The sequence below is a fragment of the Anolis sagrei genome, chromosome 1 (genome assembly GCF_037176765.1).
Source record: "Anolis sagrei isolate rAnoSag1 chromosome 1, rAnoSag1.mat, whole genome shotgun sequence".
NCBI lineage: Eukaryota > Metazoa > Chordata > Lepidosauria > Squamata > Dactyloidae > Anolis > Anolis sagrei.
The window spans coordinates 116,326,979-116,348,383 of NC_090021.1; the positions used below are offsets into that span (position 1 = coordinate 116,326,979).

The following is a 21,405-nucleotide window of genomic DNA, read 5'->3' on the forward strand; positions in this document are numbered from 1 at the left end:
GAAGCCTCCCCCTCCCATTGCCGCCAATGGCCGTATTTTCCTGCATTCTTCAGTCAGGGACTCAAAAACGGTTTTTGGATGCCGGTCATATTTGCGAGGCTCGCAAAAATGGATCCGCAGGTTCACCGAAATTTGGGTAACGAAAATGGATTGAGGTTCAGCCAGATTACACAACCCTACCATTTAGCTCAGCCCTTTATACTAACTAGACACAACTATCCAAAAGTGCCATGGATTCAAACATTTTCATGGAAAATAAAAGCTGAGGCATTCAATTACAGACATAGTTTGAAAGAACAATCACAAAAAGATGGAACAAACATGAACACGTGAGCCAGATAATGAAGGCAGTATAGTTAATTGATAATATAATTTCATGTATCTGTCTTAGTAGTTACTTTTATTCTAGCGTTATTAATGTACCTTTTCATTAAAAGTCAGATGTGAATATGAAAACATTGTTGATCTCTTATGATTCATAAACCCAAGCATGGTGGAGTGGTGGGAGTGTGATACTAATATGGACAGGTTCAGAATTTAAGATTAATGATAGAAAGAAGCACGGGAACAGATGGTTAAAGGCCAATGGGCAGTTATTCATAGGCAGAGCACAATCCAAGGTGAGAAAAAGCAGCATATTTCTGAACAGCTGTCACATTAATAATAAGGAAATAATAAAAGGATATGGCTATGAAACATGCTTTGTTTCTTCCACTCCCATATTTTCTGCAGTCTTTAAGAAGGAATCCTTCTAGTGTCTTCCCTGGTAAAAGAAGGGTAAGATTGGAAGGATATCTATGAAATGACTAAATAAGATTTTCAAATGCTAAAGCATATTACTTCATACCAAAGTCAGAATCTTCCATGCTATATCATTTCCACTTTCCATGTAAGGTTGTGAAAACTATAAAGTTAAAAGAGCTCTGTGGATACCACAGACTGCCAAAATGATCAAGGCATGAGCCTAAGAGCAAATCAAGATTTAACTCTCTCTGGGAGTTAAAATTATTAAACTGAGGTGGTTAGATTTTGGACATGTCATGAGACAAATATGACTTATTGGAAAAGACAATGCTAACTGAGCTTGAGGACCACAGGGAAAAGGTAAGCATACACAACACATCTATAAACTCCACAGCCCCTGAAATGATGACTTAGACACTCAGACATTTCTCATTTCATAAACCGAAGTCAACTTGATAGGATGCCATAAACGGAAGTCAATGAACGATAATAAAAATACAGAGAAATCTTTAGACAATGGTTGAAAACACATCAACCACCTGACCATTTTGTGCATGAGTCCTGAATTGTGAATAGCTTCAAAAGGTGTGTTGCATCTAAACTGTAAAACTGTAAACAGAGTCCCCTTCGTGGTGAGAAGGACGGTATATAAATGTTGTTAACCATCAAACAAATAATACAGTTTGAGACTACTTGAATTGCTATGGAATCACCAATGGTAGTTTTATAAGGCCCTTGGCTTTCTTTGCCAAAGAGTGCTGGTACCTTTCTAAAGATAAAATTCCCATGATTCCATAGCATTAAATCATAATAGTTAAAGGTATGTGTACCAAGCTTTGTACAGATCCAGTAGGAGTGGGGTTCATGTGGTTCTCCAAGTGTGGCTGGACTCCAAGTCCCATTGTCCTCTAACAGCCCCTAAAATTTGATTGGGTTGCAACTTCCATCAGTCCAAGACCTGTTCAGGCTGCAACTCTGATCAGCTCCACATCCAGCCAGCTACAAATGCAGTTGTGAACAGCTGCAACTCCTATTAGCTCCAGATGTGGATGGAATTCAACTCCCATTATCCCCAGATCTGGTTGAGATGCTCTCCTCCTAACCAGTCAGGTGGGTCAGATTTCTTGTTGGGCTGTTGCTCCCAACATCCCTATCAAAACCCACCAGTATTTTATCCTGTATCATGATGGCTATGTGTATGTTTGGTCCAACTCCATCAAACTATGAAGGAGTCTGTGGATCAAACATGCATGCATACATATATACTTACATACTTTGACTTTTAGATTTATACATAAATAAATATATAAGAGCTGCTGGGCATATGCAGGTTTGAGTACATGACTTGCATTTATTACACCTTCTGTTGTATTTCAGCCATCATATATTTCAAGTGACCACGTGTATAGGGCTAAAATTCCACATATTGAAATGAGTCACTAACAAATGTGATCATGTATATATTGAAAATATATTTGAGCATCCACAAAATTGTTTGCAAGGGCTTTTTAGGACTGGAACTTTAATTATCCAACTTTCTTCTTTATTTAGAACAGAGATTTTATTGGTGAGAAAGTGATACACACACATACCTTGATTACAGCAATGGAGGTATATGCACGCTACATAACTGTAGTGCTTTCACAACAGCCATGGTTCTACCCAATGGAATACTGGAATTTCTGGTTTAGGGTGGAGCCTTTAAAATTCAAGGGTGTTTTGAGCCCTTCATCAAACGCCATCTGCCAGAATTCCATAGGATGGAGTCATGGCAACCAAACTGCTTAACATCAATAATTGTACAGTTTAGACATACCTTTGATCACAGGCAACTGAGTTCAGTAATGTTTTTATGCTTGGTCCTATGTTCTGTTCAAGGTTCATGACAAAAGGGGATGGGAGAGAATTTGGGTAACTTGGAACCACTAAATTGAGTCTTTTTAGCGCAATATTTTATCTGAAAATATAACATTAGCTGTTCTCCACTTCTAAAGCAATCATGCCATACTTGGAGACGTGTAAAACATTACATCTAATCCCAACAGCTTACTTTTGCTACAGTTGCTTTTCAAGACCCTGATATGAAAAAAAATCTATCTTCTTGTTGACCAACCAATCATCTTAAACCAGCCGATTTTGTGTTCCTGCACAGACTGTAGGCTCCCTATGGTGCCTCTATGCTGCTACTGGACTCTTTTATCATGTTACGCTAGGTTTTATTATTTCACATTTAAAAAATGAGCCTCAGGCTCTGTAAGAACACTGCTCTCATTTAATGGTTGAGCTGCAGGTGTTCAAAAAGCATGCTGGGCAAAGTTCAGCATTAAAACTGTCCGCCAGTATGTTAGATGTATTGGGACTCTGTGGGAAAGATTTATTGGGTGTATATATAGTCAAGTTTCTTGCTTTTGAAAAGTAGGGTGTTTTCTCCCTTTCTGTTCCTTTTCTTTATAGTTGTACTTGGAGACAGGTATCTTCAAACAGATATACATGTGTAATCCAATGTGTGCCTGGCGAGCTGTACTGGAATGATTTCCAGTTATATTTGCAATGATGGGGCTTGGGCATCAGGATAATATTTATGTGGCTTGTGCTATGTCACTTTACTGAAGCCTAAAGCCTCTGTGGCCTATAGCACCACAATAAAAAAAAAAACCCTGATAGAATGCCAGTCTGTACAGATGCTGTTTTTTAGGTTTATGGTACCAAAAATGCTTTGTAATTTGGGGGATCCTGTCAAAGTACTTTTATGAGTCTAAATCGTAGATTGTGGAAGAAAATAAGAATATCAATATATAGTAAGGACAGGGTGCTATCCACTGGGGAAAAAACTGATTAAATATTTTTCCCGTGTTGCAGCTGCACTGCAGTCTTAGAAGTTTACACTTTCCTGCCTCACTCAGTTCATCTCCTGTATAAGCTAATTAATTCTTTCTTCAATATCTTGCTTGTAACAAAAATATATTGCTTTATCTAAGTCTTTGACATTAAGCAGACCTCAATATGTTAAGTCAAATTAAGAACTGATTCAAAGTATGCTATTCTGCAATTTCAGAATATCTGCTATATTAGAGCTGCAGGATAGCTTGGATATAAGATTTGTCCTTTAGTCTTAAAGCGTACCATAAGAAACTGCATTTCACCATTTGTCCAGCTTCTTCATTTTAGCTTTTCAAATCAAACAAAATAAAATCTTGCATGTCATGTCATATCTGATTCTTCCCCCCTTCCCACCTATTTATTTTATTTTATTTTATTTCTTGGGACAGGACTTGCCAGGGACAAGCAAAATTATGTAATCTGCTGCTTAGTTATGATTTCCTACTATGAAGTGCCTTGATGTTTCATTCCTTCTTATACAGTTTTGCAATATGATTAACATTATTGTAGATATTAAAACAGTTGACCTTACCCCTAATTTATCCGCATTTTCTTACCATCTTCCCATGGAGACAATTCCATGATTCAGAGCCATTTCAGGTGGCTGTGCATGAAAATCCATCTTGCTAGCATGTGAAGACAGAGAGAGGACTTCATTTTCAGGACTCAGGTGTCCCCCGGCTCCTGACTGAAGACAGTGGTAGGAGGCAGAGGAAAGCTGGAAGAAAACAGGAAACTTTGTGCTGACCATCCTTGAAGATGGAACTTGCTGGCAAAAGTTTGGTCTCTACTCTTAGGGATTCTTGCCCCCCCCCCCACTTTCCCCCTTCCCTCCTGTCTATGGGATAAAGTCCTTGCCTAATTTTCTTACATCGGGGAAAGAGACAGTTAAACTATAGAATTCCTTTCTTTAATCATGCCCATATTGTTTTTAGTAATAACTCCTAGACAACTAGCATATTACAGTAGTTTGAGTGTTGGATTATGAATCCTCACTTGACCATGGATACTCACTGGGTAGCCTTGAGCAAGTCTTACTATTTCACACTTAGAGGAAGAGATAAAACCCCTTCTGAACTAACCATGTCAAGAAAACTTTGTGATAGCTTTGCCATAGAATCACTGAATGTCAGAAATGACCTCAACGCGTTCAACAACAAAGTAACTCATAGCCCTGTCTTTATTTTATTTTATTTGTATTCTGCCTTTCTCTCAGCAGAACTCTATGTCTAGGCTTATTTTGAAAAGACATGCTCTAAAGACAGGAGGAGAAATGCTGTAACAAGAGGCGAGATGCTTGGGATTTTCAAAATTTGGCTGTCATGCTATATGGCAATTCCTTCTTCTTGAACTGGAAAGCTGCATCTACTTTGCATAAATTAATTCCACTCTGTGTTCAAGAAGCAGCAAGAAAGGGTAATCATTTAGAGAGAATGATTTTGAAATAGTGCTAAGCCTAGTTCACTTAGGCACAGAGAATTATTAAGGCTCTAGTGTTTTAATTCAAGATCAAATATCCTAACAAGCACAAATGTTGTGCTTAAAATTGGATTTCACAGATGGAAAAGTAGCTGCATTGCTGTTGTGAGATGTATGAATATAAAAGATCATTCATTCAAACGGAAGTAATTGTAGCTGTCTTGAGATCATATTTAAAACCCAAAGAAGATTCAGAATATTGCTTTGTATGATGCAAGGTAAATGATGAAATGTATTCAACAACACAAGTTAATGAATAAAAATGGCTCAAAAACATTTTAGCATATAGTAAGTGCCTTTTCAGGAGAGTCAGTACAAAGCTAGATAATGTGAAGGGTATATTTTAGGCTCGGGTAATTACAGAAAAAATTGGTTCTAAACTCGTTTCGTTTTTAGGGGGGCCCTTGCGTTTCGTTTTTTTAAAGAATTCCGAAATTTCCCTTTAAATTTTTTTGAAATATACGAAATTTCATAAAATTATGAATCGATTCGTTAATGGTGGACGCGATTGCGCAATATGCTAAAAAACCCTCCAAATGGGACAGGGGAAACTTCTGAAGCTTCCCTCTCCCTCTGTTGTTGACTGTTGGTGTGATAATTTATTTTTTATCACTGATAAAACAAACAACAACTATAAAACTTGCACCAGACATACTGAAATAATTACGAAACAATTACGAAAAAATTTTGAACCAATTACGAAACAATTACGAAACAATACGAAATAAATTGGAAAAATTGTTTCGATTTTTAATTACTCCTCACAGTAGTCCTGCATGGCTCAATATTGGTTCATAAGCTAATTTAAATACGAATTAATAACGAATTACGAAATTAACAAACGAAATCGCCCAAGCCTAGTATATTTTCTAGGTCACCAACATCCCCTTGCCTTTGATGTTAGGATTAAGACCAAGGAATAGGACTTCATGCAATAAAAGTGTGTCCCAAAGGTGAAGCACATGAGTGACTTTCTTCTGAAACAGTGGATGGTGGAAATAGGTGAGGTCAATCTCCTTCAAAAGGCCTAGATTTGGGGTAGAACCCAGTGAGACCTGAGCCAGTGGGAAATGTTTCAGCCTCTGAGACCGTAGCTCCTTTAGGTGCCATCATTTCTCCTGGGCCTTATCTTATTTATAGCACGCATAGGGAGTTTTGCCTGGCCTTATGCTGCTCTTAGGTTTTGGGGAAAGCCTGCTACCGGTCCTTGAGAAATTATTTTTCCCCAGAATCTGCACTGCTCTTTCAATAATTTATACAACAAGAAAGCACATTATATGCAGTGCTGGAGTTCTATTAATTTCATTTCTTTGGTGCCATTTGCAATTAGATTGGCATCCTTGCCAAGTGAAGGAGTATATTATGAATTAAAGCATTAATTCAACTTTCAGTAAAAATAGATGTTTTTTATTCAAGGGAAGTTCCTATTGGTCTTCATCATTTTGTGAGTGTATTGGCACAATGCATTCCTACATCTGTGCCATGCGAAGTGCTACTGGGAAAGTGAATTCCCGGTGGGATTCTTTCTGGAGTATATAATTTCTTTCGAAGAAACTCAACTTCTGTCCTCAGGCTTCTTCTCAGAATATGACTCATTTACTACCAACAAGTGTTAGAAATAATAGGGAAGCCTTTCCAGAATTTTTATCTCTTTTTTCCCCTCTCTCATTCCAGCCTTATTTGCTTCAAGCATTTGCTGTAAGGGACGGAGGAGGCTGCTGGGAAAAAAAGAAGGTGCCCCAAGTTAATCTGGATTAATCTAGATAAACCGGAATTTCCAGAATTATCCTGGACTAAAAAAGAGACCCTCAAAAGATCCAGACCTTATTTTTGAATTATTTGACCTGTGCAACTTGACTCTTGGGACCACCTTCCATGATCCCAAGGACCAATCCCCATTGCCATCTCCATTCTTCAGGCTCTAAAAGCCTGAGGGAACCAAATGGTACACCATCCTTCTCTCCCAGTTCCCCATTTCTACTCTAAACTTACCAGAGGGCACTGGTGGCATCCTCAGGCTCCTCAGAGAAAGCTTCGGATGTGTCAAAATGATGTATTAGAGGTTTTGGAGAGGGGGGAGTCCCCCTCTTCTCCATCAGAAGCTTACTCTGAGGGGCTTGAGGATGCAACCAAGCCCCATCAATAAGTTTAGAGGGGTAATGGGGGGCTGGCTAGGTGCTGTTCCGGGTCGATTTCTGATGTAGCCACACACACACACCAGGAAAAACCTGGGATTTGGGCTCTCTGTGAGTCCTAAGTCTCACGTTGAATCAGGATTTTAAATCCTGGTTCCTTTCACAATTTGGCCCTGACTAGAATGGCCCTAAATCTGTAATATAATGTATACTGCTATTGATGCTCTTTTTGCTGTAGAACCACATGTACAGGATTCAGAATATCCTTTCTCCTGTTCTTTAACATTGGCTTCAGAAAATTTCACAAGATTTTTCAAGAACTGGACACTCATATAGACTCAGGATTTTTTTTTAAAAAAAATCCCCAAATTCAATATACAATTTAGCTTCATTTCCATCCCAGTGTTGATTGGCATGGAACCCAGACTCTGTTGATCCCCTTGATATAAATAAAATCTATTATTTTCCATAATGTATTTGAGTCCCCTTTGTAATATGTCTAACTTTGTTGTTTATTTCTTTAGTCATTTCTGACTCTTCATGATCTCATGGACCAGCCCACACAGACTTTAAAATCAGTTTAGAAATATGTAAGATGGATTTATCAGTGCCTGTTGTTTGAGTTGTCTAATGTCTATCTGTAACCTCCCAGTAATATTAAATGCAACCATTTCCTGGAGGTGGCTTTCTCTTTATGGCAACTGGTTGGCTGATATTCAGAATAGGTCTCTACAATTACCAACCACCAAGATTCTACCCATAGAAAACAATCACACTTAGCCACAAATGATCACTGATGATGATGATGATATGATGTTAATGATGGCTGCTATGTACAAAGAATATTTAATTAGGTAGGTTTTTGATCTGAACCAACATGGTTCATCCTATGATATTTTAACAGAAATCTGGGAATTGACTGGTGTCACAGGATATGTACTTTGGAAGTATGTATTGATAACATGCTAGGACAGCTACAGCTATGCCCAGATTCCAAAGATATGTGGTCTCCAATTTTCACAGTGTGTCCATGTTTGCCCATTCCCAGGCTGGAATCTGCATAATTTTCATTTCATACAATGCTAGAGCAGTGCTTCATAGAGCTGTTCAGCTTATTGGCTCATGATCAATGAGGCCTTTCCTCTAGTTAAAATGTGTAAAATATCAACTGAAAGGAAGTTACTTCTTCTGTTCCCCTTCTAAGTCACTCTGGTGTTTGTAATTGTTTATTCTGACAAGAAAAAAGTGTAGATGCTTGATATTTCAAGCACAGATGTAAACTTAAGAGTAGAAACCTATTCTTTGTTCTCTTGTACAAATGTGGGGAAATGTGCGGCTTCTTTTTCTTAGGCACATGAAAGGTGAAGTGTCTTATTTTAAAATCACAGTGTATTTGCACTGAGGACAGCAAACACTGACTTGGAATTCTTAGATGTTCAGCTTGAAAGCAAAGGCAACAGAAGCAGAAGGCAAATCTAATGTGCACTGCTAAGTATTGTTTAGAAATATAATGTGTTTCTAAATGGAATAATGAAATCAGGCAAACAAGTGGCAACATTTCGACCACAGAGGAACTATATTATCATAGAAATTGCTCAGAAGCACACAACAGTGCCAACACAGCAGCATAAGCAGCAGTTGGTTACAAAAATTTCACATGGAGGTTTTCTGAACCTCACATAAACATCCCAGGCTTGTGTGTGATCAGCAGTTAATATAAACTGGCTCTTCTTCCTTAATTTTTTTAATTTATGTTGTAACTTGTGACCCCTGTGCATTTTAAAACATGTATATTATTTGAAAGGCACACATATATAGCTCTTCCAAGTAAATTTACAATTAAATATTGACTTTAAAAATCTGCTCTCACTAGCCTTGCACAGATGAGTATGTGTCATGTGGTGGTAAATAGCAATTAAGAATCTGCACTTTTCTCTAATAATAAATATAATTTTCCCACAGAATCTTTCTGCTTGAAGTGTTCCAGGCCATGGTACCTCTGGTAATAGAACTGACTGTTCTGGTATGGCTGTACCAGGAGCTCCTACTTTATTTGCTCTGTATTATATGTTTGTTTGCAGTCCTAGGTTTCAGGGACTCTGCAGATAGATGGCTTTCTTTGGCTGCAGTCATAGGGCAAGTCACCTGTCTATCATCGTTAAGTTTTGGTCCCACCCTTTGCTCAGGGCAATTGGGAAGGGAAGGGAGCCATTTTTAGTTAGTCTCAGCAAGGAAAGCTAATGTACAGGACGTGTGCAAGCTTCTCCTGTACAAAAGCTTCAACCCTTAAGACTTTCCGGGGGGGGGGGGGCAGTCTTAAGAGCATCAAGACTTTCCAGGGGAGAACAGTCTTAAGAGTCTCCAAAGATTTCCAGGAAAACAGCCCTAAAAACCAAAGAACTCCAGCTGGAGAATATCTAAGCCTTTAATGGTAGGTCCACTCGGTGCCTCAAGACGCAGTTCGACCCGGTAGCGGAGCCCACATCAGTAAGGGTTATATTACAGTCAGCCTGGGAGAAGTTAAAAAGGGGATTTTCCATTTAAAGTAAAGAAGAAGTTATTGAAGACAGTTGCCTGTCCTTCGTGGGCAAGATTAGGAAGTCACCAGTTGCATAAAGCTTGGAAGCATTTGTTTAGCTTTATTGAAGACAAGTTTCTGTTTGATTGGTCATTAATAAAAGACTTTGTTATACTTCACAAGCCATCTAAAGATCATTTGTGGTGGAAAACCTCTGAGAACTTCTCCTTGGGTCCCCTGGCTTCCCGCTGGGCAAAGGTTGAACATCCTGTTCCAAAGGAAATTCTTTACAGGCCCAGCGCACGACAGAACACTGACCTTTATCATCATCAATGTCCATCATATTTGGTTTGTCATGTCTTTTCAGACATGCTGTAGTCAAAAGCTTTTTTTTTTAGTATGTAGAGGCAGTAAAGCTGATATAGACAGAATATTGAGACTTATTGAAAAAAATAGTATTTATTATTACTAATGTGGTCTTATCCACACTTCCTAGATGAATGTATGGGTAGGAACATATTTATCCAATGACTTTAGGAATGCATTTAACAAAGAGTATTTTAAAACTGAATATGTAAAGTAATGGATTTCCCCGATAGAAGCTTTACACAGAAGCTCACATACATCTTTGATCTAATTTATAGTCATATGTTATTGTTGTTTTATGTTAGGTTTCATATGTATGTGAGGCATTCAATTTTGCCATAAATATGTTGGAAACTGCTTTGCGTTGTTGTTGTTGTCATCCACTCAGGTGTGAAAAGCGGTATACAAGTAGAGTAAATAAATAATGGTCCATTGAAACCCAAAAAGCTTTCAAAATATAATCAAAATACTAAAGATAAATGCTGGAAATGTGAAGAGAGTACTGGAACATTCTGCCATTTGTGGTGGTCATGTAAGAAAGCAAAAAAGTGGAAGGAAAAATATGAGATTTAAAAAAATTGAATATTAATTTTCAATTCAAACCCGAATATTTTCTACTTGGAATCACAGACTTTGTAATAGAGAAAAATGATGATAAACTACTCCACTACTTATCAATGGCAGGTAGAATAGCATAAGCCCAAAAATGAAAATCAAAAGAACTACCAACAATGGACTAATGGGTACTAAAAGTGACAGATATAATGAAAATGGATATACTAACTCAGGCAATCAGTCAAGACACACAGAAAAAATAGATTGGTCAGTATTTATGAACTTTATGAAACAAGAAAAATGAACCGGATAGAAGTGATCATACATTAAAACAAAATCTGTTCCCCAGAGGAAGAGATATGAAGAGGGGATAGTGGTAATGCAACAAATGGAAGAGACAACAACACACACACACACACACACATACACAATATCTTGTTCTTTCAATAAAAATATTTTTAAAAAACTGAATATGTAAGGAAATACATATTTTGAGAGAAACTTCATTTTAAAACAAATGTTTTTGAGAAAAATGTGTTAAAAATATATTTAAATCATAACACGCACACATTTTGTTCAGATTGTTTATGGCACAGCTTGATGCAGCCATGAAACACAATTGACTTCTAGGTAAACACACGGAATAGAAAAGAATAGAATGGCTTTGCCTCTGTGTTAAGTAAAGTGAGATGGGTTGGAAATAAAACCGATTCACCCAGCCCTTGAAAATGCTGATGCACAAGAGTAGTCAATTTTTCCCTTTGTCCTTTTTGCTGATTTTGCAAATGTTTCACAAAAGGTGATCTTGAGAATCATCCACAGTATTAGCACCAACAAACTTCTTTTATCCATGTCTATCTCTTCTTTTCATTTGGGTATAAAGAAGCTGTGGGGGTCCTGAACTCTTGCCTAGAAAATAGCAGTCTGCTTAATACAGATTGTCTTCAGAAAGACATTGCTTGGCTCATTGCACACACATTTGTTATATCCAAATGAGATTACTGTAAGCATGTTCTATATTAGACTACATTTAAACACATATCAAAATCGCAGATGCTGCAAAATTCTGTAGTTATGTTGTTACAGGAGGCCACATTTATAATCACTGATATGATTTTGACTTCACTGGCTCCCAGTAAGTTCACAAGATGAATTTAACATGGCAGCATTAACATTTTGAGCTCTAAATAATAGGTGGACATCATGCAGAGCCCCAGATGTTGTTGTACTGCCAGACTCAGCAGTCCTAACCAATGGTTGGAATGTGTTTGCCACACATGTTCTAGTGGTTTAGGACCAGAACAGTGAAATAATTGTCTGTACCAATTTTCAGTGATTACCCAGGACAAGGAGCATGACAAAATCGAAGAAGATGTAAATGTGTAAACAGGAAAAAAGAAGGTTCTGAATTATCTTGCTCCTTTGTTTATTTATGCTTATAATAAAGTTGGATCCTTGTGATGATGATGATAGTAATAATGACGATGAAATTTTATTTTGGTGCTGACATGAATGATAGTCATTTTGAGAAGACTATCAATATTTATTTAAAACTCTTTCAATTGATGACTTCCATTTTAGTTTTAAATGGCTGCTGTATGAACTAATCTGTCAGAAAGTGTTGTTTATTCACTTTAACATTCCTTTTTGTAAATAAACTGGGAGGGGGGGAGTAGCAGAATCAACAAAGATCTGCAATGCGTTTAGTTGCATGGGCATTATTATTATGATCCCATTTGGATGAATCTGCCCTTGTCTGAGTCTAGAGACAGTGAAGTGTTTGTCCATTCTAGAAACACCTTTAGGTGGCAAGATTTCATTCTGAACCAAAGTAATTTTTCAAGCATAACTATGTGACCCAGGGCATTTCCAGGCAAGCCAGAAATGTATGCCAAAGCAGGTTTAAAAACCGAATTGGTGTGCATTTCTGTCCCCACTAGATCTCAAAAATCTAGGCTTTCCCAGTACTTCGAGGAGCTTCAGCCACCCTGAAGCCCCCCAAAGTACCCCTAAAAGCTAAAGAAAAATTTTCCTGAGGAGGAATCACCCCCTGTCTCCTAGCACATCATTTCCTTGTGCCAGAAGGCCATGAGGAGGAAATTACAGTCAGGTAAGTTTTCTAAATTTTTAGGGGTATTTGGAGGGCTGGGGGGAGGGGTTGGGCACCACCCCAGACCTTTGGGCTCCAAGAGCCCAAAAGATTTAGGAGATGTAGGGGACTCACTTCCATGACTACCCAGAATTGAGTCCCCACAGACCCAATACCCCATTAGACTCAAGCCTTTCAGGAAGGCCCAGATCTAATAGGGTATTTAATTAATTTGGAATAACTGGGGTTCCAAATTTTTTTTACCAGGGGTATCATTTGGACACCCCCGGTAGACACCCAGACAGGTCCCGCATTTTGGGGTTGTTTGGATGGGCCCCCATTAAAACCTCAAAGGGGATATCTTTGTCACACACATTTCCAACTTGCAGCCCTGGCACCAGAGTCACACAAAATCTGTATTTTTTTTCTCCTCTAGGAGATCAAAGATGAATTGCATCAGTGTATAAACCCACATTACCATATTCAGGCTATGGCCATGGCCATCTTTAATTTGGTTGGGGAAAATTGGAAAAGCATAGCACATTTAATAAGCAAATTAGTTCTCAAACAATACAATATGAAGAAAGTAAGGAGAAACTATACACCAGCAGCTAGTATTAGTATTAGTGAAAAAATAAAATACAAAATAATATCTGCTTGGCTGTCACCCATAGTTTTTAGCCTAGAAGAAAGAGTTTTGACCAAACAGTAAATATATTTCTCTCATCCTCCAAGTACTTTTCTTTCTTGCATGAGAACACTCAGAGTCTTCACTTTTTACTCAGTGAAATTAGGTTCTGAGTACAATTTATTTTGCCTTGCTGGCCATATCAGAGTCAGTGTGGCAACAACAGCCTTTGGTCATAAAATAATAGGTGAATTTAAATATTGTTTAACTATCCATCTTGTGTTTAAAATCATACAAAGAGTCTTGAGGGAATGCTGTGATAAATTAGGAAGAATATAGCAGTGTCAAAGTCCATAGGACAACCCATTGCTAAAATAGAGACAAAGGAATATATATAAACAAAACAATATTGAGGTATAAAAGATACAGCAAATAACTGTAAAATTTATTTCAGTCAGAAAAAAAACTTGAAAATATTGCAGCTTCTTTTCTAAAGCCAAGTCCCTCAGTTATGGGAAACCCCATTGATTTTCATTGACCTTGTTGTCAGATGGGTATGTTTAAGATTATATCCCAAGGAGGAAAAACATAGCATTAAGAAACAAATGTATGTATATATTTCCACTGAGTCCCATCTCTTGGCACATAGGTGTGTTCTGTCTGACATGTTTACATGAATTCAAGGCCAGTTCACATGAAGTTGGAACAGATTAATATGTATGGGCTGTTTCAATGATTGCCTTAGTCTGGGCTGTTCCAGACACGGGAAAAGTCCAGTCTGACCCAGGTTTTAAAAAGCTGGGTCAAGGCGGCCTTTTGTCCCCATACTAGCCAAAATGCTTGCACTTTCTTTGAGGGGGGGGGGGTGTCTGGCAGGGCACCCTGACACCAACAAAAATCCCTAAAAATGATTAAGAACTTACCAGGTCACCATGAGGCCTTGCAGCAACTTCCTGGAAAGTACCCATTATGCTCGAGGAGGCCAGGGGAGGAGCAATTTCCCCCCCCCCCACCCCTCGCATCCTAGCTCATAATTGGTACATTCCAGGAAGTGTTCTGCAAGGCCTAATGATGGCCTGGTAAGTTCTTAACTATTTTTAGGGCTTTTCTGAGGGAGGAGGAGGCGGTGAGGGCCATCTTGCATCTCTGGGCTCCAGAATTGCTCAACACTACAACTGCTTGCAAGCAAGATATATGCTCTAGCAAAGAAAGATATTCCTTTTTAAAAATATTTTATTTTGCATTATCTATCATTCTAAGTATCCATCTACTGTTTTAAACTATTTATCTGTTATTCCCTAGGTAATGCAGCAGGAGATATAAAGAAGTAGACTTCTGTAAAATGATATGCACATCACGTGAAAGGAGAGATTCTGTCTTCAAAACATGATGAAGCTTTCCAGTTAGCCTAACAAACAATGAAACTCAAGTCAGCCATTGTTGTGATAGTACTTTACCTTCAAAGCAGCCTTGTGGATGGGCAAACCATTTGCAAAAGATACCCAATGATTTCCGAATGGCAAACACAGCCAAGAGTGCACACGGTGAAGTGGTCCCTGACTCAAGACATCTGTTCCAACTTTTACACAGACTGCTGGAGTTTTGATTCAGATCATGCGGGAAATGTCATTGAAAATATGTTTCTCAATAACCCTCAGATTTGCCCTTTGCAGATTCAGTTGGGAGATGCAGTCTTCATTTCTTCTGAGCCATCTTTTCAGTCACATGGCATGAACTTGGCAAATGTTACCATGGAAGAATTTCTTTTCTGCCCTAGACAAGCAGATGTCCCTCAGACACAGCTAATTTTTGGTTGCAGGTTGAGTGGGATGCACCAGATTGACCCTAAATGGCTTGGAACTGGCACACATTATTTTGCAGAAGTTTCCGCTCAAGGACCACGTCTGTGTCCTTTAGGACTTAGAATGAATGTGACTGTAAAACCACATCTTTGTCAGCAGTCTCCAAGTGCACCATTTTGCTCTGGACGTGGTAAATGCCTCAGTCAAATCTGGGATGAAACATATAACTGCTATTGTAAGCAATCATATTCAGGACAGTTCTGCCAAGAATTTGATGTGTGCTCCAGCAAACCTTGTTACAACAATGCTTCCTGCATTGGCAAAGAGAAGAAAGGAGAACATGGTGAAGATTCTTATGAATGCATATGCCCCCCACTATTTGCAGGTAGGCATAAATGCAATTCGGGAACATACATGATATTTATGATACAGTTTAGTTTTGTAGGCTGTAATAGGAAAATAAATAAATAACCAGAGTAGAAGCTGAAAAAGATTTGATAGGAATATACCAAGGGGAATGAGAACATCCAGTCCAATTTTGCTGCCATTTACACTAAAGGCTATCTCTACATTGCAGAATTATAGCACTTTGATACCACATAGGCTGTCATGGCTCGATGCTATGGAATTTCGGGTTTGTAGTTTTGTGTTGGAGAGCTCTGGTGACACAGCAAATTATACATCATATGGGATGGAGCCATAGCAGTTAAAGTAGGATCAAGCTGCTATCACTCTGCAGTGTGGAATGCCTCGAAGACAGTGCTTCTCAACCTTCCTAATGCCATGACCCCTTAATACAGTTCTTCATATTGTGGTGACCCCCAACCATAATATTATTTGCCTTGTTACTTCATAACTGTGATTTTGCTACAGTTATGACTCATAATGTAAATATCTGATATGTAGGATGTATTTTCATTCACTGGACCAAATTTGGCACAAATATCCCATATGCCCAAATTTGAATACTGGTGGGGTTGGGGAGGATTGATTTTGTCATTTGGAAGTTGTAGTTGCTGAGATTTATAGTTCATCTACAATCAAAGAGCATTCTGAACTCCATCAACAATGGAATTGAACCAAACTTGGAACACAGAACTTCCATGACCAACAGAAAATATCTGCAGGGTCTGGTGGGCATTGACCTTGAATTTTGGAGTTGTAATTCGCCTACATCCAGAGAACACTGTGGGCTCAAACAATGATGAATCTGGACCAAACTTGGCATGAATACTCAATATGCCCAAATGTGAACACTGGTGGAGTTTGGGGGAAATAGACTTGACATTTGGCAGTTGTAGTTTCTGGGAATTATAGTTCACCTACAGTCAAAGAGCATTCTGAACCCCACCAACCATAGAATTGGGCCAAACTTCCACACAAAACCCCCATGACCAACAGAAAATACTGTGTTTTCTGATCTTTAGCGACCACTCTGACACCCCCTTGCAACCCCCACAGGGGTCCTGACCCCCAGGTTGAGAAACACTGCTCTAAGAGGACTTTTACCAATTATGAATCAAGATTAGGGACAACTCTTAATGGAGCATAGAGTTAAAGGGCTCCACCTCCAATCAATCACACATCTAATTTGTTTGTATGAATAGTAGCTTGATCACAACAATATATTTGATAAATTTCTGTAGTGTAATTATGACCCAACTCTTGGACTCAAGGAAATGTCACAGGATCCCCGCCCCCCATGATTTCAAAACATGTAGGCAGGCACAATATGGAGATTTCATGTGAAGTAACTATTATAAATGTACAAATTGGAGTTGACTAAGGACCTCATCACATTGAGGTGTCTAATGTGGGTGACCGGGGGAGGGGGGTGGAATTCGCTGGCCAGTGTGATGAATCGATGTGGCAGCAGGGAAAACCATCATTCTGTGCCCCACACCACTTGCATTGCAGACTTCCCCATCACATGGCTAGAAGTGTCAACACCCGGCTTCCCCATGTGGTAGCCCCATTGTAGGCATTGAGAACATTGGTAGCCACCCATGTTCTCAGAGCTCCATCCTAGGATGCTTCCAGGACGGAACAAGGACAAAGCCCTGCCAAAAGTAGCCCTGTGTTGTGTAAAGAGCTCTGGTGGGCTCCATCCTTGAAGCATCCTTGGATGGAGACAGAACCCAGTGTGATGAGGCCCCTAATTTTATGTAAAAAAACAAAAATAGATTTTCATTCACTCCAGTAAGAAGTCGGGAATCAGCCGAGTCAGATGTGACAACATGAGCTGTGTAAAAGACTGCAGTAGCATAAAGCAAACTATATATAATGAAAGGAAACAAGTGAAGCTAAAATGTTAGGAACTAAGTTATGGATTCAGCTTACATGTGCAATAGAACAATGGCTCTCATTGCATTATATGTATATATGTATGCATTTAATAAAAAAACATAGAAGAATTGCTCAAGTGTGAATAACAGTATAGCAACAATTCAAATGACAAACATAATTATACGGTATTTAAGTCCCATATGCTGTAAAAGCACAAGCAATTTATGGTCGGTAATTTCCAGTAAGCAGCATGTTTAAGGAGAATTCATCCTAAAACTGTCTGCATTTCCAGGCAGCTGTTAAATCATGCTGAAAAATAAATATTAGAAAGTATATTATGCTCAAATATTTGTAGGTTGTTTCCCCCCTGAATTTAGAACATTTGCTTTTTAAACATTTGAGACATAATAGTCAAATAATTACCTTCCTGGAGCCAATGCCTTGAAGAGCAATTTTTTGTGTTTTATTTTTTTGCTACAGTGCCCTAAATCCCCTAATCAGTATGGCTAGGATTCTTTGAGTTGTCGTTTTTTAAAAAAAAAAAATAAAATAAATACATGCATTTCTATGGATTCACCTTAGATTGCTTTGGCCCAAAATTTCCTTTCCTGGAATAGCAGTATGACTATTGTGTTTCATGTAGTTCTAGTTATCAGTAAGAGTCAAGGAAGAATTATAAAACAAAATCCAAGAAACTTTATTTAAACAAGACTTCAGGCAACTCCTAATAGTCTCTTTGCTTCCAGCTCACTCTACACTGGTCTACATGTTGAGTCGCTTCCTTGTAGTTGTTCTCTTGCTGTGTCTTCCTTCTATATCACTAAAGCAATGTTCTCTTCTCTGAGTTGGTCCTTAACTCAGCCTTGCTCTGCAATAACAAAACTCAGACAATACTCCAAAGTTTGCAAGAAACTCCTGAGTCTCCTGAGGGTTTGTGGCCATGTGGTCAGCTGGATAGGGTTCCATTTGATCCAATCCATTATCTACATGTAGGCCACCTCCATTACTCTTCCCTGCACTGATTAGTTATGGATTACCTTTATGTCACTACTGCTGCTGCTTGCTGCCCAAGGAGCTTCCTGTAAGAGCCTGGTCATTGCAGTTACTTTTGTTGAGGGTGGAATAGAGCACTGGTATGAACAACAAGAAAAAGGGGTACCTATACACCCATGAAGGCACCATGTTATGATCTCAGTAGATGTTACCACAACAGCAGGCCTGCATAACCTGCGGCCCTCCAGGTGTTTGGGCCTCCAACTCCCGAAAGCCTTAGCCAGCTTGTCCAATGGCCATGAATTCTCGAAGCTGAAGTCCAAAATGCATGGAGGGCTGCAAGTTGTGCATGCCTGTTGGGAGTTTCTTAACTGCTGAAAAGTGTCAACAGTGAGATGAGGACAAGATGATGGACTAGTGGAGTTAATGAAGTCTCGACCTGACTGAACTGTCTAGGCAGTGCAGAGTATTAGGCCTGGCACATGCAACAGCTATCATAGTTGATCCATTATCTATCCAGAGCACAATGCTCCAAAGTGACCCCTGTTAATCAGGCATTTTTCCTTCTTTCCTGCTGGCTTAAATTCCTGTGTAGCTCCATATATAGTGATACATCTTCCTTTGTATAATATTAACACAAAAACTATGTTAAACTATTTGAAATTCAGCTAAATGAGTTAGATGAGTGGTCAGAATTTAAAATCCATCTGAAGACCTATCTCTTCTGGCAGATCTACCCAGCCAGTTTTAAGCATAAATTTTAAACTCGGGTCCTGTGTTTTAATCTCTGTCCTGCGTATTTAATATGTATTTTATCAAAATATGTTTTAATAAGTATATTTTATAGAACTTCATTTCAATATATTTGTTTATAGAATTTTTGCAAGGTTTGTGTGCTAGGTAGGGCAGGATATGATCCACCTCGTTCCACAAAGAGAGACGGATAAGAAATAAAATCATAATGTTCCATCTGGAATAAGTTTTAGCAATTAAGTAACATAGACCCTATTTATAATATATTATGCAGCTTGAAACTATATTATATGGGCAGGGTATACTCATGTCATACAGTTTAACTGCACTGAACTGCTCTCTGTGAGTCTATACTAACCATATAATGCATTTTCTAATTGCATTATAAGACAGTGTAGATGGGGCCATAATCTTTCAGAAGATGGAATTTCTGCATAAACTTTAAATCTGCTTTGCTACAGGTAATGTCCTTTCTGAGGGACAACTCTTGTGGCATCCAAACAACATTTAGCAGGATGTGAGCTTCAGAATTTTTCATTCATTTGGCTTAGAGGATCTGGGCACTCTCTGACATGTGAGCCAGCTAACATACTGGCATCACCTTCCTTCTGAAGTTTTCTTTCTTCCCTCTGTCCTATCACAGGTTTCTTGCTGCTCCACAATGGCCATCTCTTTATTTTTAAAAACTCGGTCCTCCTGAGTGACTGCCTCAGTTGAGTGCGGTTCCATTTGGCAGAGTAGATATTAGTGCCAACATGCACATCATGATCTGGTAATCCCAAAGTCAGGGTCAGAACATCCTCCAGTGTTCAGATTCACCTCTGTCCTCCTGCAGAACTTTTCATTTATTTTTCTTGGGGTTTTCACTCTGGAGATGGTTTGGGCCCTCACTTGTTTTGCATAACAGTTCATAAACTAGTCTGTTTATATGTTATTCCCACAAAGTTGGCATTGTATCTTAGTTTCACCAGTTTGCATGTTCTGTTTAAAGCAAGGTTTTGAATGTTGGGCAGCATGCACCCGAGTTTCTTGTTTGTTAGCTAGCGTTCTGATTCTTGTTTTCCCCAAAAGTTCAACTGTTTGCCCAAATTCAGGCAATGAACTGGTGCTAAATCTGCTTCCTGCAGCAGTTTATCGTGGAGATGTTCATCTCTCATTCCACATTCTGACTGTGATAAGACATTCTGTTTTCACTCCAAAATTACAAGCAGTCCTTAATACTAAAACAGAAGAATCTGGATCTTCTTTACTGCTTTGGTGCCTGGTAAAAAAAATATGATAGCATTCCACTGTTTTGTCTTGTCTGCCTGTACGTATTCAACTAGTGCCTTGAATAACTCATCCAGGGTACAACCAGAGCCCAGAGCAAGAGACTTGAAATTGTCTGATTGTCTTTGTTGCTTGTGTAAATGTACATTGGGTTTTATCTTTTGGTTTATGTTATTTTGTATTTTTATGGCATTGAATGTTTTCCTCTCTATATGTTGTAAGCCATTCTGAGTCCCCACTGGGGAGGTAGGGCAGGATAGAAATAAAGTCCCATTCATTAATTTCATATTTCTTGCCCTCTTTACTCTTAAAAAGTTAACAGAATAGTTTTACTTTTTCTTTCCCCCCTTTCCCCCATAAAGCAATATCTGATTTTAGGACTCTTTCCATGATGCAAAAGTCCTTCCTGTTTGTTTTCTCTTTCTCTGTTGCACTGTTATAAGTAGGTTCTTCTTTTTAAATAGCTCCCACCATGTTTCATGTATTTCTAGTTACCAACCAGTAAGACCCTATCAGGAATTCTAAGGAACATTATTTAAACAAGTCAGCTCTTAACAGTCTCTTTCTCTCCAGCTACTGCTGTATATACTCTGCAGAATTATAGCAGTTTGATACCACATTAACTGCCACGGCTCAATGCTATGGGATTCTGGAATGTTTAGTTTTGTAATAAATTTAACCTTTTGTATCAGAGAGTTCTGGTACCACAAGAAATTACAAATCCAAGGCTTCCATAGGATGGAGCACCAATACAGTTTGTGGGGTGAGTCAACATTGGTTGGTAAATCCTTAGCTAATCTGGAATGGCCAGAGTGGCTCTGGAGGCAATCATACATAGGACCTCATCACATTAATGAGGTCCCCTGTGCCAATTCGCCAGCTTCATTTTCCATGTCTCCATCACTACT

At 38.7% G+C, this 21,405-nt stretch overlaps 1 protein-coding gene and 1 long non-coding RNA gene across 4 annotated transcripts in view; one reads left to right on the forward strand and one right to left on the reverse strand.

Annotated features, from left to right (window-relative positions):
* Positions 1–14,367, reverse strand: part of LOC137096999 (uncharacterized) — a 63,399-nt gene extending 49,032 nt beyond the window's left edge. The window contains exon 1 of the long non-coding RNA XR_010909886.1: positions 14,318–14,367. This is a non-coding gene — a long non-coding RNA (uncharacterized lncRNA). The remainder of the gene's footprint in view (positions 1–14,317) is intronic.
* EYS (eyes shut homolog) overlaps positions 1–21,405 on the forward strand; it is a 1,026,188-nt gene that overhangs the window by 95,416 nt on the left and 909,367 nt on the right. For all 3 annotated transcript variants that reach the window (XM_067468024.1, XM_060752827.2, XM_067468032.1), the window contains exon 2: positions 14,697–15,581. In XM_067468024.1, the coding sequence (XP_067324125.1) occupies positions 14,813–15,581 (769 nt within the window). In that variant the 5' untranslated portion in view covers positions 14,697–14,812. The remainder of the gene's footprint in view (positions 1–14,696; positions 15,582–21,405) is intronic.